The sequence below is a fragment of the Helianthus annuus genome, chromosome 9 (genome assembly GCF_002127325.2).
Source record: "Helianthus annuus cultivar XRQ/B chromosome 9, HanXRQr2.0-SUNRISE, whole genome shotgun sequence".
Taxonomy (NCBI): Eukaryota; Viridiplantae; Streptophyta; class Magnoliopsida; order Asterales; family Asteraceae; genus Helianthus; species Helianthus annuus.
Genome location: NC_035441.2, coordinates 173,654,572 through 173,673,246, shown reverse-complemented (window position 1 = coordinate 173,673,246; position 18,675 = coordinate 173,654,572). Strand labels below are relative to the sequence as shown.

Genomic DNA, 18,675 nt, shown 5'->3' with positions numbered 1-18,675 from the left:
GGTGACTCTTTAAGGGTTGAGAAATTACTGTTCATGACCCCCTGTTTAGGAATTCCATAGCCTCGGAGGCTAGAGATTTTCATGTAAATATCGATCAAGCTCAACAAACTGTTCGATGCGGTAACAAAAACAAGAATTTGATAGGTGATCCTATGACAAGACTTAGCTAGAAAATTAAAGTCTACATTTTTTATGTATAGCGGTGAGCTTAGTCTGATGGCGCCTCATGGGTTTCGATATCAGGGGGGGGTAAGATAAAAATGCAAATAAACTGCTGCCATTAAGCTCAAGTAATGAAGGAACCTAGACAAGCCCAACATAGAGACTGCACACAGGGTTAGAGAAGTTGGTGTTTGTTTACTGACCATGACTCGTTGGCAACTTCAATGATAACCTACAAAAGAAATACTTGGGTTAAACCATAACTTTATTCAGGTGGGTAAAAACTATGCAAATTAATCTGGATTTTCCCAGAGATTATCGATTGGTTGCTGGATACCTGTGCTTGTTTTTGAGTCTCAACTAACCTTATAAAACATGGCTTGATCAATTCCGGATACAGAATCATACTTGCTGTGTCAGAGGAGTCCCTTGTAGACCATGTTCTTCAGTAGTCAAGGGTTGATATTGACCTTCTGCAACCACAAAAAAAAAACACATCAATCATGTGCAGATTAGACCATATGTATGAGCATAGCACGAGAAAACATCTCAAGCTCCCTTCTGAAATGTAATGTATGAACATTATGACGCGTAACTAAAAAAGAAACAATAAAGGGGCATAACGAAAGGAGCTATAAATTTGTACAAAGGTATAACGATTACCATGGTTATGAAATGAATTGGCAGTGTCTTCGGCTGCTGCAGCTGATGTATTCATCTTGTTAAATTCCATAGACGACTTTTTATCTACTGAAACCTGCTACAATAGCATATAAAAACATCAAAATTTGTCAAACACTCACACAACCAATAGCATATAAAAAATCAAAGAAAGAGCGGGAGAGAAATAAACCTTTTTTTTTCAATTTTACTCATTTCATTGAATTACTATGTACAAGTTGCTTATGCAGTTCTCAACATAATATTGGTTCTGAAATTAATGTGCCTCTATATATATATAAAACATCATGTCTTAGAACTTATAATATGCATTACCATCACTTTAGATAACCCTAACATTTCATTAACAAAGACCTAAAATATACAATAATAAAAATGTCCACCTCATGTAATGGAGACACATTAGAAGCTGCTGGAGTCTTCATATCTGAAGCAGCTGAGGTGGCACCTGGAGTCTGCTGTTCAGAACTTCTTGTGGTATCTGCCATAAGTTGCTCAAAATCCTTTTTCCCACTGTCAACTGCAACTCTTTTCCTATTATTTATTTATAAAGCACAAATCCAACTTGATTTAATATTCATAAAGTGAATTAAGTTATCAGATATAAGTTTATTCAGTTTATATTAGAAAAATTGACCTTCTTAAATCATCAGCTGACTTTTTGGAGCCGAAGTTGTTAGAGAATAGAACTCCACGCAGAGGCTTCCCATCTATAACCGTCTCAATTGTATAGCAATTTGTGATGCTTTTTGTGACCTTTGCATGAAATGTTCTCTTCCCATTTGCATTATGATTATTATTTAAATAAATATTCATTCTGTCCGGAACTTGAGTATGAGTTGGCACGGTCATTGGTCGTTTACTATCATTAAAACTTGTCTCCATGCCGAACACTGGACTCTCACACGCAGGATTCAAAGTTTGCTGTTCTTGACTTTTTAATCTCAACTGCTTCCTTAAAGATAACTTCTCCGGTTTTCTTTCATCTCGCTCATTTTCAATTACAAGCCCTAAAAAGTAAAATCCACACTATTTACTATATATTAATATACATGCATATACGACACACGCACAAAGTTAATAAAACCTGTGTGTAGGTAGAACATGTCATCAAGTGCCTCGAGACTCTTATTGCAGCCGCCCATGAATATAAGAACGCCTCCATGCTGCGGATGCAAAGTGCTTCCTGCCATAGAAAATCTGGCAGATGGGCCCACTCCTAAAGTAATAACCTTGGTCCATCTAAACGTTTCTGCACAATAATTGATAAGATTAAGATTGAACACATAAAGGTAGTGCTTTTAGTATCATGTTAAACTAAATACAAATACTCAGTAGATTACCAAGATCAAACATATACAAGTCATCATAAAGATCTTCAGCGTCAGTAAAACCTCCAAACACAAGCAAGTTCTTGCCCAATGCAACGGTTGTATGACCAGCTCTAGGTGGCAATAGCTCGCCATTGGTTATCAACTTTGTCCAGGTAAGCGTATCTACGAAGAAGAGGAAGAAGAAAGTAGATATTATTAGGTAAATTCAGGTCAATTATAAGTCTTGGTCAACAAAGTCAAACTTGAGACCTGTATCAAGCATCTGAACATCGGACATATAATAGTTCTGGGTATCTTCCCCGCCAATTACAATAATCTTGTTTTTCCATGAAACACAAGTATGACTGTTACGCTTGGCTGGTGGAATTCCCGTTGTTGCCACTCGTTTCCATACCATTGTCTCTGAAAAAATGGATAAAAATGTCATTTTACACTACAATGCAATGCCGATATCATGTAAAGTGAAAAGATACACAAACGGCGAACACTCACCTGTATTCAATATGTATAAATCATCAAAATACTCTTCAACAGGAGTATCAGAAGATTTCCCGCACCCCCCAAATATAAAGAGTCTTTTCCCAACAACCGCAGCACTGTGTCCTTCCCGAGCTTCTGGACCCTCCCCTCTTACACACGGCGTCATCCATGTATTCGTGGCTGAAAATATCACATAATTATTTTATTAATTCGACATTACACAGGTGCTAATGTAGAAGGCTAGCACAACTCACAGGTGTCCAAAACATGCAAATCTTTGAGCGATATGTTCCCATCGGTGCCCCCGAATACAAACAACTTATCACCAACCGTCGTGCAGCTGTGGCTATCTCGAGGCACAGGCAGTGTACCTTGCATATCGGGTTCACTCCAAGTTCTTGCAGCTTAACAAACACAATTCAATAAGCATAATAACTAATAAGCAATTAATTATATAAGCTCCTGAATCAATTATATACACAATTGAACATATAAAAATGAACCAAAGAATCAAAAACAATTCACTTTAGCAACATATAAATATGTGTTTACTAAATGTGATTTATTATTATTATTATTATTTACTGCAACAAATCAGACAAGAAACAATAAATATGAAAAGGGGGGAAATGAAAAGTAACCTACTGGTGTCGTAAACGTGAACCTTATTGGTCTGGGTGTTATGTTGACTGTAACCACCGAAGATGTAGAGGAGTTGACCACCGCGAACGGCGTTGCAGGTGTGGCCCCATCTCTTGCCGGGGCCTCCGTTGTGTGTGTCCAATTTCTCCCACCTCATCATCTTGGAAAAATGTGGTAGAAAATTAGGGTAATGACGAGGGTTGCTCTTGGCGGTTGAAGTGGGAGTGATGTGTTTGAATATGTGGTGATTTGGATTTTGGGGGTTTAGGTTAGGTTATTTGGTCGGATATGGGAGAAGTGAGATCGTGTTCATGCAGGGGAGACTACAAGTGTCGTGTTAACCAAATAATTTGTCTTATTAGACCACTCACTCACTAAACTTTTTCTTTTTTTTTTTTTTTGATAAAAAAAAAAAAACAAGGATAAATTACACTTTTCGTCCTTTATGTTTATATTAGGTTGCAATGGATGACCTTTAACTTCAATAATTACAGTCACAATCCTTTATTTAGAAAACTTTGTACACCCTAGGTCCTTTGATACTAACCCAATTAAAATTTTTAGTTAAATCATATTACATAAGGGTAATTTAGTCTTTTTACTGATTTAATTAAAAATAGTTTAATAAAAAACAAAAACTTAAAATACATATATACTTAAACACCTACCAGATCTAAACCCTTTCTTCCCCAACAATTCTTCCCCAATAAACCCACCACCATCTGCCACCACATCTAAACAATCACTGACCAACGACCATCCTCAACCAAGAACAATAAACCATGGCCGCAGGCCACCCTCAACCATCACTGACCATTGGCCACCATCACTAATGGCCGACCTCTCTCTCTAAACGCACACACATACAAAGTCTCTCTTTCATTTTCGACCACTACCTCCAAATCCGAGTTCAGATGGCAGGGTTTTAACTATTAACCGTCATCTCTCTCCCAAAAACCCTAGATGGCTAGATCTAGCACTGTCATAGTGGTGGTGGTCGGAATCGTTGGTCATGGTCACATCGGTGGTGGTCGGAATCGTTGGTCGGAACCGTCATCTCTCACATAAAAACAACTGAAAACCCATTCTTCTCTATCAATTTTTCATCACAGATTTTCAGATCATTTCACCATCAACATATTTGTTTCTGATTAGTTGTTTACCATCTTACGTTTCAAAAAAAAAAAGTTGTTTATCATCAGGAATTTGAGAGAAAGACAGAGAGAGATTGGTCCTTGGGATGCGGGTTTTGAAAAGTCAAAAATAATTTACTTTGATAATGAGCAGGTTTTATAGAATTGAAAGATAATTATGGTGGGTTGGTGGTGGGCGGGTGCTGATATGGGTTGGTGGTGGCGGGACATGGTGGTGGGTGGTGGTAGATGATGGTGATGGTGGAAGAGAGATGGGGAAGAGAGAGAAAGTGAGTGAGATTTGTTTTTAAAATTTTTTTTTTCATTTATTATAATAATTTTATATAAATAGGTAAAAAGACTATATTACCCTTATGTGATCAAAGTTAACTTGAAAACTTAACCAAGTTAATGTCAAAGGACCTAGGGTGTACTGAGTTTTCCAAATAAAGGACTATGACTGTAATTATTAAAGTTAAAGATTATCCATTGCAATCTGATATAAACATAAAGGACGAAAAGTGTAATTTACCCAAAAAACAAACTAAAAACTAACACTATAATAATAATAATAATAATAATAACTAGGTTATATGCCCGCGCGTTGCGGGCCACTTTATCGCAGGCATTCGATCAATGTCAGTTTGGTTCGTTACACTACTGGTATGATACATGCACTCAGTATAGAAATCAATACGTGTTTTACATCGATCGAAAACGATAAAAACGAACACTGGTACTGACACCGATGTTGTTCGAATGGTATCGATCAGTTCAAATCGTCAGGTACTCATACTGATATTCGTTTATGGTCGCATATAGATTTGTATAAATGAAAATTATCGAAACAAGAAACAATAAAAATGAATACAGATACCGGTATCGATGTTGTTCGTTAGGGTACGGTACTGACATGGTGTTAGTTTTTTGAAAACAAAAACAACATATATAAATACGGTACTAATACATATATTGTTCGGTCGATTACCGATCGGTGTGGCACGATAGCCGTCTTCAATGAAATTTATATCACAATGTTGAAGAAAAAACAGTTTCAGTTCGGTTTGGTATAATACGACACAATATACGTTATTAACAAAAAAAATTTCTATCGCGAATTTGAAGAAAAAATAAACATAGAATGCAATTTACTAAAATAATCAAATTACATGGTAAATAAAATATAATTGAAAAGTTTAAAAATTCTATTTAAAAAATATATTTACTATTCATCACCACTTTGAATTTGAATTAACTAGGAGTTTTCCTCGCGCGCGTTGCGCCGCGCTTCATGTTTTTTGTCAATGATTTAACAATAAAACTACATAATTTCGTAAAGACTACCTTTCTCTCCTCTCTTGCGAACTCTTTATTGGCTCCTTGTAATGGTTCTCAATATGCTTCCTAGCAACACTAACCTTTTGCTTTGTCATATTTGACACTTCTTCCGAAATTGAGTCATTTTCAGTGCCATTCATGGAGTCCCTCTTTACAACCAATCGAGTAATCTTCTGCCAGCGTGTGCGGCGGGATACTGTCCGGTCTTAACCAAAATCTATACCCTGAGTTGTATCAAAGTCGTTAACTAAATATATACCCTGAGGCTAAAAACTTTGTTTTGAAACTGCTACCTTTTCAGGGGATTGTGGGTAAATTTGTACCTGGTGAAAATCTCTTATTAATCTAGACCAACTTTTGGTGACAGAAGTCAAATACAAATACATACTAAACTTTAGCAATCAGAATATTTGAACTTTTCAAAAATACAAACAAAGACCATGTTGGCCTGTGCTCGTTGAAAAAAGCTTAACTCGTTTAATTGCTATGCCATCAAGGACATGAGGAAAACAATTTTAAAAGGAGCAAACATACCCGGTTCTAGTTAAGATAAAAACATTTGGCCCCATTGATATTAATAATAGGGAAGTCCCTAAAGTACATTTGACTCATATCTATAGTAGAGATTGCAAAACCATTCATCGCTTCATCGGAAAGAACAACGTTGACATCTGGGGTGCCTTCAGTGATGGCTGCATTAATGCAATACCTGTTGCAGATTTGAAATTTATTACCAGTGAGTATCAGGCTAAGATAAAATCATTGTGTATGGGCATTGTATTTCAATTTGAGCGTATGTTATAATAATATGAATTCTGATCAGGACTTGTGTTTGTTTGGTGGTATACAAAAATTTCCAAATATTTGGTTTTCAATTTTATACAATATACTTGCTGCACAATTCTAGACAAAAAGGTCCATGATCAGCGAATTTTTGCTAACAAAAGAACCAAAGTTAGATTGTGAAACAATCTTTTTTTTAATCTTCTTTACAGCAGTAAACAAAAGTCATCGGCCACGTAAACCAAACTGCAAGTATGGCGTATCACATAATCAAGTGATGAGAGACGTTATAAGCAAAACTAAATTAACCTGATGTGCTTTAAATTAACTCGCTAATACATTCAAACTCATATAATTTCGACCACATGCTAGTTGTTTAGTTTATTGTAGTAGTAAATAACAGAATTAGCATGTTAAATTAGGCTAACATATTTCAAGTTAATTGGATAATACCTTCAACTTAAATGATTCCAGGTCACGTACAGGTTGCTCGGTTCGTGTCCCCTCACATGCAATTAGCCTGCAAGTAGTCTTCTCAAAGGTTTATTATAAATTGGCACTACTTGTGTAGACATGTATTCTTAGTTATCAAGAGCAAACAGTTGAAGTTTAGTGCACCAAGAAACAATAACACATACACAAAAACAATAGGGCATAGTAAGACACACTTATGATAAAATTTGGTATGAGACATTAGCAAAAAAATACTATGGCTAATAAATCTGGTTCAAGTGCACTACAGAAAGTTGCGAACACAGTGGCATATGCCCAATTCAAGTCAAACTGAAGGACGTTTTTAAGCACACTATAGCAATGTAGGATCATCTATATTCATTTTTTAAAGAAAAGCACACACAGACAACATTTCAAGTCATTAGTAACTCTGTCGACAGATCAGAAATATTTTATTACCCATCACATGATGTAGGGTAGTAGAGACCAAAACATTATGATCTAAGTTAATTCTCTTTTTACTCAGGTTTCGGGTGGGTTAGGGCCGGGTTCAGTAATCGAATTTGGATAAGTCAAGGTGTTGATTACCCAGTCTTCGAGCTGGCGCTAACAAAAGTACAAATGAAGGTGTAGAGAACCTGTTGCGCTTGTTCTGTTTATCATCCGCACACCAAGCAACGAACATCTCAGATGAGACTATTCTCATCTTCACCGATTTAAAATTCCCAAAAAACATAAAGTCTCAAACGGCCAGAAAATTGAAAATCATAAAGTGAGTTAAGAAACTGTCATCCTCAAAGTTGTGAACAAATCGACGACTAAACTAAGTCATCTACAATAGCCAATATAATCGGCTACCAGAAACAAAGAGAAATATTTAAATTAACTATAACAACTATTGCCTTCACATCGTCTCTTTGTAAGGCTTGATCAAAACTTTCTTTTAAGCTATTTAGTACTGGGGATAAAAGGGCCAGATAGTTTAATCTAATTAGAAAATACAATTGCCTAGTGCTTCAAAGTTAAAATCGATAGACCTAATTAGATGATCCATGAGTTTCGTAGTAGTAAATATATGATGAAAAGAAAAACACAAAAAGAGAAAAACAGCCATGATTCAAGTAAACAAATCATTACGGCCTAAAACAGTTGAGTTCCCCAATCACCATTCGTGTCATAATCGATAAGAAAAAACCTAAATGATAGACATAGAAAAAAGTAAAAGCACAAAAAATACACCCTTCTTAAATTCCGAATCAAGTAATCAAAACTACATTACCTGATCACTATCATGTTGAAGGCAAAGAAGAATCACGCCGAAGTCCGGCGTAAAAACCCCACAACCATCGACTGATAATTACCGGAGAAGAAGCATAGCCGGCGGAACCCTAGGTTAAACCTCGGGGCATAATAACCGGGGATAGGCGACGGAGAGACACCCGCATCGCCGCCAGTGAGGCCACCGACCTAGCTTTCTCAGCCTCTTGTGTTGGAACTTTGCCCACCCGATAGCGATTCTGGTAAAGAAAACACCGCCGATACCATGTTTCATGGCGGAACCCTAACCGCCGCCGCCGCCGCTAACCACTGAACCTTATTGTAGCCATCTCCATCATCATCATCATCGCTTTGTAACCAAATTCGCTATCATCGCCGTCTTCCCTATCCCATGTCTTTCCCCTTCTGTCTCGTACATGTGCAATCAGAAATTGATGATTACTGGGGAGTGAGGATGAAGATAAAGATAAATAGCAAAAGTAAAAGTAACTTTTTTACAGTTTTTACTGTTCATAACGTTCGTTTATTAATATATAGGATAATGTTCGGATGATATTGGTTCGGTTCATCATGGTATCGGTATAGATATCGGTTTTATTATCGGAGATGAATTTTATAATAATTATCAAAACCGATACAATAAAAAAATATGAGACTGATTTTAATGTATATAGAACAACTAAATATTTATAAATCATATTACATTAATTATTTTAAAATTATTGTATTCATGGAATTATGATGAATTTATCTTTTTACGTTTACAATCTATATCGTGCTTTATAATTGTTTATTATTAAATAAATTCAAATTAGAAACACTATTCATGGAGACTTCAAATTAATAATAATAATAATAATAATAATAATAATAATAATAATAATAATAATACAACCTACAACAAAAAAAATTACTTAAATTTAAAGGCTAAAAACAAAATTTTAATCTTCGTCAGAATCGAGAAATTAGATATCTAAACCACCAACGTGTTCCGTTAGATTACAACGTAGTCGAAAATGGGTGTTTTCAACCTGCAATTCCAAAAGAATATCCTTGTTAACATAGTCTGGAGATATTGTGTGTCCCTATCATTTATGATCATATTGTGCAATATTGATGCATGCGTACACCACACTCTTTATTTTCGTTTGTTTTATTACATGCCTCGGTCGATTAATTACACCTCATTTGCCTTTCAAAACACCAAACGCTCACTCAACGTCATTTCTCGCCGATTTTTGTTACTTCCTGAACAACTTCTCTTTGGCGTCGATCGGATACGAATAAGCTTTTACAAAAACATACCATGTCAGGTAAATGTCATTAACAAGATAGAAGTTGTGTATAATGTCTCCTGTTAACCACAAGCGGGCACGCACGAGTAGTTCCTTATATTTTGTTATTGAATAACCATAACTGATGTAGAACGTTAATTTCGTTGTTTGAACAGGGAACACCAAAGTATGCATGCCTAATCCAAAAATCATTCAACGCAACCATTTCGTGCATGAACGTCGGCTTTTCTTATCACCTCTTATAAAACGGGTTTCGCAAACTCGTCAGACAACTTCTCCAAACGATATGCGCACAGTCAATGCTATCAAGCATCCCTGTAATGTGTCATCTGGCTTCAGGTGCGACATACAAACGTTTTATGTCGTGTCCAGTCAGTCTTTGTAGAAACTATGTACCGTATAACTTAATAATTGCATTGTAGAAAAATTTCAAGAGACTCACTTGAAGTCCGAGAAGAAATAACTAAATATTCATCATATCCATCATGAATGTTACCATTTGCAAGTTGGCTAATCGGGATGTGCATTTTTATAGCACCATGAAACTTTTTCCCCCTACCATCGTAGCCTTCTTGAAACCATTTAAATTGAGCTTCGATATCTCCCACAATCTTTAAAAATATATCTTTCGATAAACGGGACCTCGCTCTTAACGTCTCAACAGTGTACTTTAGGTTTTCAATGAAATAATTATTTATTAGGTGCTACCTGATCACAACGCACAATTTGTTTTTTCTTTGAGTGTCCTGTGTCTTCAAGTTCCACAACTTGGCAAACCATTGCAAAAAAAAAAAAAAAAAAAAAAAAAAAAAAAAAAAAACCAAGAGTGAAACCCGTTGAGTCAGATGAACTAGATGAGTCGAGTGGAAACATGCTTGGACCCTCCATTGGTATTTTTAAAAGTTATGATAAAAGTTGTCGAAGATTTATACAAGTTGAGAGAAAAATTGTGGAGCGAGTATGTTTGGAAAATGGAAGAAGGTTAGATATTTAATGGGGTATAAACTATTTTAGGTTCTAACTGTCATATGACCATTTGAATTTGGTTTCCACGACCGTGATGTACATCATGGCCATAAACATCACCGCCATGAAACAACCGCTTATGCCGGTGTGTCACATTCATCACGATCAACACGTGGTTTTTCAGGGGGGGGGGGGGCACCCTGACCCCATTTAGTGTGAATTGAGTCCATCCTAAAAGTTCCATCCAAAAAACGTCCACGTCGAACAGACGCTCGAGAAAAAGTTGGAGAATCGGGAATTCGGAAATACTACCCGCGAGATCTAATCGCTTGTGAGAGAACGAAAAGTGAAACTGTAAGAAAGGAAAGTGATCCAATGAGCCTCTCAACACCACGTTAGGGCGCTCGAAACTCAAAAGCCTCTTCCTTGGAGATGGACTTAAAGTATTTACTTTTATTTTGTTTGGTGAAAGTTGAAAAGGATAATCGATTAACAAATTATTTCACGATATAATTACTTGCAAAACTAGGTGTGTAAATGAGTCAAGCTCAGCTTGTATAATCTAACAAGGCTTGAGTTTGGTTCACTTTGAGTTCTACTTTTGAAAGCTTGAGTTTGGTCATGAGTAGATTTCAAAATCTAACATAGTTAGAATTCGATTTGTTTATTACTCGATAACAATGCATATATTTATTTATATACATTTACATTATCATTTTCTTATAATGTATGTATAATTATAAAATTTTATTATTAGAGTAAAATACACAGATAGTCCCTGTGGTTTGGTGAAATTTCACCTTTAGTCCCCAACTTTTCAAAATTACACTCTTAGTCCCTGTGGTTTGACAAGTTGTTACTCGGATAGTCCCCAAAGCTAATGTAGGTTAGTTTTTCTAGTTAAGTGGGTGTGAAATGACAAGGACTATCCGAGTAACAACTTGTCAAACCACAGGGACTATCCGAGTAACAACTTGTCAAACCACAGGGACTATCCGACTAACCTTCATCCGCTTTAGGGACTATCCGAGTAACAACTTGTCAAAACACAGGGACTAAGAGTGTAATTCTGAAAAGTTGGGGACTAAAGGTGAAATTTCACCAAACCACAGGGACCATCCGTGCATTTTACTCTTATTATTATTTATCATAAGTTTCTACATAAAGATATATTTAATAGATTAAATCACAATTATATAAATAGTATGCTCGTTTTGGCTAACGGATCTAGTACAACTTGATAAGTGAAGCTTGGGATCAAGCTTTTTAGTTAAAGGAATAACGTTGTAAAATAATAAACAAATTTCATAATTGTTTTAATTAGGTCACTCATTACATGTTTTGTTTTAATCAGGTCACTCAAATTACTTTGATGCTTCAAATCATATATATTTTACTCAAATATCATGTAACTAATCTGTATGATATTTTTTATTTTTTTTATTGTTATATAATAGCATGAATTAAAAAATGCCAACATGGATTAAAAAGTTGCAAAGAAAAATTGAAAAATTACAAAACAAGAAAGTTATTACAATGAAAATAAATAAGTAAAACTAGTATTAAGCACCCCCTCGTTGAAGCGGGGGCGAGCACTGATGTCACACTACTGTCAACGACCACTGACACTGAAGTTGCGGTGTTAATGTGATGAAATTAAACCGAAACGTAAAACATAGAATAAAACAACTAAGTTGATCTAGGACTCGCGCGTTCCGATGAACCCGCGTCTATTTTTTCCCGTTTGACAGGTTCATCGTAATCTATATATGATATATATCATTACCGCTGTACAAACCATAATGCATACATTACAACAACCATTGCATCAGTATGTTGCAAATTATATTTATACAAGATTTTGGCTAAATTAATTAGATTATTGTAAATAATAATAATTTACAAATAAAACAACACAACTTTGAATGGATCAAACCCATTGAATATGGTAAGATAATGAAACCAGTATTTGATTAGGATACAACCATTTAAGCACAATTTACAATCATACATGCATACAAACCAGATTGAATTTGGTAAGGTAATGAAACCATTATTTGATTAAGGTACAATCACTTAAGCACAACTTACAACCAATATTTGATTAAGGTACAACCACTTAAGCACAACTTACAACCAAACATGCATACAATTGCTTCAAATTGATAGTATATAAATATAGCAAAACATTTCCATACTACGTTTTGGTGCTTGACGGTATTGTACCCCGACGGTATTGTACCCCGACGGTATTGTACCCCATGTGTGGGGGGTTTTCAATTTTTTTTAAAAATTTTTCACTTCTAACCAAAAGGTTTTAATCTTTTGTATTTTTACCCTTTTGATTTTTTTTACTTTTAACCTAAACTTTTTCATCTTTTGTAATTTAACTTCGAACACTTTTTTATTTTCAACTTTGGTCCCCCAATATTTTCATCTTTCACAAGTTTTTCGTTTCGTTATAAATTTTGCGAGTTAACACGCCGCAATGTGCGTGTGAGGTTCAAAGTTTTTTTTTTGTCTATTTTTCCCCCTTTGACAGACACGTCACAACACTCTATTTTTCATTGTTTGACAAGGTCGTCACAACGCGCAGGTTCTAGACCTACGTAGTAATTCCTTTCTATGTTTTACGTTTGATCTAACTTCTTCGCATTAACACGTTGTAACGGGTGTGTTTGGTTCAACGATTTTACATATGCATTTCGTTCAATGTTATTTTTTATTTTTTTATTTATTTTATTTTTATGAGCTTTTAAGGTGTTGTAAGATTAGTGATATGGTTTTCAGGTAAAATATATAGGATTAAAAAAATCAAAATCAACTTGAATGATCTTAATTGAACAAATTTTTTTTTATAACTAACCTAAGTAGAAAACTCCTAAAACTTTATTACTATCTTACTTCGTATCTTTTTATATCATTTATCAACACTCACAAAAAATATGAAGAACGAAAACTAGTTCTAAATTTTTATCCTTATATTGAAAGATAGGTTTGACTCTTAAATAGTTAAATTAGGTTAAACCCCAACTTTTGTTCTTAAAATATAAGGATTAAAATTTTGTTCTTAAAATATAAGGATTGAGTTGATATTAGTAATGAGATGTGAATACAAAAATTCAATTTTACAAAATTAAGAATTGGGTGGATAGAGGCCCAAATGCCCAACATATGTTGGGTAAGCTTTTAGGATAGGATGGGTTGGGTGAAGTTTACCTTATGTCTAAATTTTTATAATGCTTCTAAAGTTTAAACAGAACTATGGGTTGGGTGAAGTTTACCTTATGTCTAAATTTTTATCATGATTCTAAAGTCTTAACAGAACTAAGCAAGAGTGGGAATAGACGATGACTTTCCAACACCAAATGTGGGGCAAATGGTGAACCATGATGTTTCTGCTCTATGGCTGATTAAATTACTTTCAATTATCATTTATTAACTTCATAATTTAAGAAACTTATAACACCAACTTATAGGGATAATGTACATTAATTCAAAAGTGTGAGAAGTGTTTTAAACTTATTTTAAATTGATCAATAGGGACCAAATTATAAATTGTGTTTTAATTATTTGGACTGATTTGAAAATTGTAGAGTTAATAGTGTCTTTGTATATGTTTCAAATTAGGTAACCTCTCCTAAATTCTAGCGATTCACTCCTAAATTCTAGCGATCCAATTTTAAACTTATTTTAAAACTCGGACATTCTAAAAAATCCAGAAATATGTAACCGCTACAAGAAATATATAACACTATACATCCATCATATAACACTATATAACACCATATAACACCGTATAACACTTTGTAACACCATATAACACCATATAACACTATATAATAATATATAACACTATACATCTATCATAGACATGCTATTAGACGAATATAACACTATATAACTCTAAATAACACTATATAACACCATATAATACCATATAACACCATATAACACTATATAACACCAAAAAACACTATATAACACCATAAAACACTATGTAACACTATATAACACTGTATAAAAATATATAACACTATACAGTTCTGAACGAGATGACACAAATTCGTAGATTAATTCTTAATTCATATTCCTATAATTATGGGTGGCGGTTATGGAAGGTTATCAATTAATTAAATCAATAAAAAAATTACTTGTTTACCGTTTTGAATTAATTTAGATTGAGGACACATGTCATCACCACAATATTTCTCACTCTTCTCACACTTTTCGATTAATGTACAAGATCCTCTACCTACTTTGACTAATTTTAGATCTATAAGATCTAATTAAGGAGGTAATTTAATTAAAAAATTAATAAATACCAATCAAGTTATTATACTTATAATGATTTACATTTATACCGTTTGAAATTTATATTTAAAACTTAAATAGAATCCTAAAATAAGTTATTTGCAGTCTTATTCCAAAACTGTGTATTAAATTTTATTAACTAAACCGAATCACCAGTTAACAACACTGTAACACCCTGAAAATACAAATTTTTATATTTAAAAATTTAATGTTAGTAATAAACAAAATAAACTAACTTGGAATAAATAACCTAGTTAGTTAGTTGTCTTGTAGTAATAAAGAAATTGGTTAGTATAACACTCTATGCAACTTGGAAAGTATAGGGACCAAAGGGTACAATTTTGAAACAAGTTTTAATTTAATAAAACTCCAAACACCAAAACACACACCTTGAGTGTGTGTTCTGGTCGACATAATCACAGGAGCCAAGAAGCTCTCTAGCTCAAACCCTAACAAGCATAAAATCAACAAATTGAAGGGGTAAATCTAACCCAAAACGAAATCCAAGCACGAATTCGTGATCACCTCGGTGAAGGGATCATAAGGTATGCTAAATTACATCATTTAGTTCCATCTCAAATTCTTGATGATTTGTGAAATCGAAATCTGAGCTTGATTAATTGATTTTAGATGAAATTGGTAATGAAAACATGTCTAGGAGTAAATCCTAGTCAATAACTTGCTGAATTTGTGTAAAAATTTTGAAGTTCATGATAATCCATTTATAGGTAAAATGGGTTTTGTAGAAATAGGATGAACACAAGAATTATGACTACCAAAAGTAGTGTTACTTGATTTCTATGGGATGATTCAGATTATAGTATGCATGCTTGACATAATGGAATTAAAATGTATGTTTATATTTAGCAAAAATAACAAGTTACGAACTTGATTTTAAATATGTAAAATTATACCCGTTAGGTGTTCGTTAAAATGCCTAAGTGAAAAATAAATGTTGAAAATCAGACAAAAACGCATGTTTGATTTATATGGAAAATTATGCGTTAAGACTTATGAAAAGGGTTCTAAAACGGTTTGTGAATTGAACTCTTTAGGCAAGGAAACCGGGTCGTCAAGCGGACAAGCCAGTGACGATACACGCTTGAAGGGAACGCTCTAAAGGTAAGCGACTTGTCTTTTGTTTATAATTGTGTAGACAAGCTTAGTCGTAATTATGCTAAATGTTGATATAGTGAAATTGTAAGCGTTTGGTAAATCTATGAAGTGATGAAATTCACTCGACAAACCAAAACGGGTCAAAACAAATAGTTGGAATATGTATGATGTTGAAATAGTGAAATTGTAATCGTTTGGTAAGTTTAAGAAGTGATGGAATTCACTCGACAAACCAAACGGGTCAAAATAAATTGTTGGTTAGATATGTTTATTGATAACATTGTTTAATTATTCATGTTTGGAATGTAAATAAAGTGATGTAACTCACTAGATAAAGAACGGGTGAAAATAATGGTCGAAATGGTAGTGATCGAAGTGACTTGAACGTCACTCGTTAAATTTGAGTTATAAAAGCATAAACCATGGAATGGAATGGAAGTGATATGCTAAGATGGACAAGCCCGGGAATGGGTAATTGTGGTTAGAAAATCAATGACGACGAATTATGCAAGTATGTAACTTGGTTCCGTTACATTATGTTTGTATACTGAATATAGTTAGTTAACTTAAATTATTTTAATAGTGAAATTGGTATAATGCCGAAATGAAGAAGTTCATTAGGCATGGCATTGAGTCAAAATGTTTGTTGGAATAAGTTAGCATGATGATAAGAATGGAGGTTTCCATTAGATGACCAAACGGGTCAAAACAAGGGTAAATTGGTAATATTAAAGTGACGTGAACGTCACACTATAATTGAGAGATATGAAAGCGTAAAACCATGGAATAGTAGTAATACGCTGAAGTTCACGAGCCCGGGGAATGGGTATGTACACTTAGAAGTAAAAAAAATGAATGATTAACATGTTTTGCAAAGTATAAAACAAATGGGTCGAATAAATGAAACAAAAAATTATAAACTATTCGTTTATAATTCAGGTTTCATATGTGGAAAATAGGATAAATTGATGCGTATTTTTATTACAAACCCGTAGGAAAAAGAATCGCCTCATACGGACTTGTAGATAAAAAGTTATGGCCATTTGAAAAATCTATTTTTGTAAAAATTGGAGCTGGGCAGATATGCATGTCAAGGGAGTGGAGCTGCTGGAAAACATACTCCCCCGCAGCATGCGGCGGGCGATACGGAGCTAGCGCGACACGCGGGGCCGCTCGCGCCCGTGAAGAATTTAATGAAGTCTCTCGCGTGGCGCGAGAGACTCAGTTCCGGAAAATTTTGTTTGTTTTCATTTGTTTTATAGTAGAACTTGATTATACTTGTTCCAATGTTGTCAAAACTAACTATTATGTTGGTTTTGACATTAGGTGTAGTTGGTGTTATTCCGGATGGTGATCAAGCAAGAATTCAAGAACCGAACACAAAATTTTGAAGCTTCCGCGTTAATTTAATTTTGTTTTAGACAATGTTCATTTTGTAAACACCTAAATTAGCATTTTAAATGTTTTAACTAGTTAGATAGTTAACTAGAATACTATAACCATGTAAGCTTAATATCATAACTAAGTTTATGCAAATGATGCATTTGGTATAAAAATGCGTACTTTTATATAAAAATCTTAATTATATGAGACGGGTGTTACAAACACCATATTCAGTTGTGTATAGTTTTTAAATTTTGAATTTTGAAATATGTTTATTTATGGCCGATTTCAAAATCAATTTGAATTAATCTTTAATTTGTTATTATCATTTCTTAACTTCATATAATCTAAGAACCTTATAACGGAAACTTATTTTATCTGTTTATTGTAAATATAAAAGATGTAAGTATAGTGGTAATATAATTATTGGGCAAATTAAAACCAATCAAGTTATTATTCTACTAACTTTTAATTTTAAAACATAAATGTTCACCTAGTACCGTAAACATTTACCAAGGTACCATATTTAATTGAGTCATATTATTACTACTTATTGAAGAGATTTTTTTATTGTTTGTTATAATAAATATTAATGATATTTAAATTTATTCCATTTAATGTAAGTAAATGTGGTGTTTTCTACACACATGGTGTTAGTAGACTATTCATTAACCCAATATTGAAAAAATTAAATCATTTAAGACAAGCTATACATTTTTTTTTATTTATGATGCATTTTAGTTGGTTTGGTTTGTTATGTTTTATTAGAAGAAGAAGGTCTTGGTTATTGAGACAATTTCTACCATTTCCATTGATAATATATGATATTATAATTGTTGCGACCATTGTAAATCCCATGTCGAGGAAACATTTGAAACAACTGAAAAGTAGGATGGTCCAGGTGATGCATCGATGATTTTAGAATATTGGGCAATTGTAGGATGCTTAAGTTGTAACTTTTGTTGTACCTAGGATGCTACATTGATTTTAGAATATTGGGCAATTGTAGGATGCTTAGGTTGTAACTTTGTTGTACTTGAGTAAATAGCTTGATTTTTGTAGCGTTGTGTTACCGAAACCAACTTCCAAAAAGTTGTTTAGAATAACATCTACATTTCATTTAATCACATTTTATTTAAATTCTCTTTTGACCACATTTTATGTCAGAGAGTTTTCAACGTAATGGCGGGATCGAAGACAATACATCTTGGCAGGGATCGAAGGTTACGAAAGGTTTATGAACAAGCAAGAAACTCTTGGCAAGTGATCTACCACCTAATGTTGTCTTTGACCTACCATTTCAAGCTCTAAAAAGAC

The 18,675-nt window shown here is 33.9% G+C and overlaps 1 protein-coding gene and 2 long non-coding RNA genes across 4 annotated transcripts; 1 reads left to right on the top strand and 2 right to left on the bottom strand.

The window, feature by feature from the left end:
* Window positions 1-30: 30 nt before the first annotated feature.
* LOC110879663 (rho GTPase-activating protein gacHH) lies at window positions 31-3,630 on the bottom strand. 2 transcript variants are annotated; one of them, XM_022128174.2, is made up of 11 exons: window positions 3,303-3,630; window positions 2,912-3,061; window positions 2,670-2,837; window positions 2,427-2,579; window positions 2,187-2,339; window positions 1,931-2,095; window positions 1,481-1,853; window positions 1,227-1,377; window positions 826-922; window positions 528-635; window positions 31-394 (listed from the first exon to the last, which is right to left on the bottom strand). In XM_022128174.2, the coding sequence occupies exons 1-10, from the start codon at window positions 3,457-3,459 to the stop codon at window positions 565-567; spliced, it is 1,638 nt and encodes a 545-aa protein (XP_021983866.1). In that variant the 5' UTR covers window positions 3,460-3,630; the 3' UTR covers window positions 31-394; window positions 528-564. The 2 variants fall into 2 exon arrangements, with proteins under 2 accessions (XP_021983866.1, XP_021983867.1); XM_022128175.2 differs by having other exon boundaries at window positions 826-919.
* Window positions 3,631-6,155: 2,525 nt separating this feature from the next.
* Window positions 6,156-8,758, bottom strand: LOC110879662. Its single transcript, XR_002558866.2, has 3 exons — window positions 8,286-8,758; window positions 7,007-7,073; window positions 6,156-6,479 (listed from the first exon to the last, which is right to left on the bottom strand). It is a non-coding gene; the product is annotated as an uncharacterized LOC110879662 (long non-coding RNA).
* A 6,507-nt stretch (window positions 8,759-15,265) lies between these two features.
* On the top strand, window positions 15,266-17,531 carry LOC110874967. The gene is made up of 3 exons (XR_002556390.2): window positions 15,266-15,404; window positions 15,915-15,981; window positions 17,302-17,531. It is a non-coding gene; the product is annotated as an uncharacterized LOC110874967 (long non-coding RNA).
* Window positions 17,532-18,675: the final 1,144 nt, after the last annotated feature.

Excerpts from the sequence above, each read along its gene's own strand:
- LOC110879663 (XM_022128174.2), bottom strand. The coding sequence starts at position 3,459 with ATGATGAGGTGGGAGAAATTGGACACACACAACGGAGGCCCCGGCAAG. Across the intron at positions 2,580-2,669 it reads TTTATACATATTGAATACAG|AGACAATGGTATGGAAACGA; the intron begins GTGAGTGTTCGC and ends CCATTTTTTCAG. Across the intron at positions 2,096-2,186 it reads CTTGTATATGTTTGATCTTG|AAACGTTTAGATGGACCAAG; the intron begins GTAATCTACTGA and ends ATTATTGTGCAG.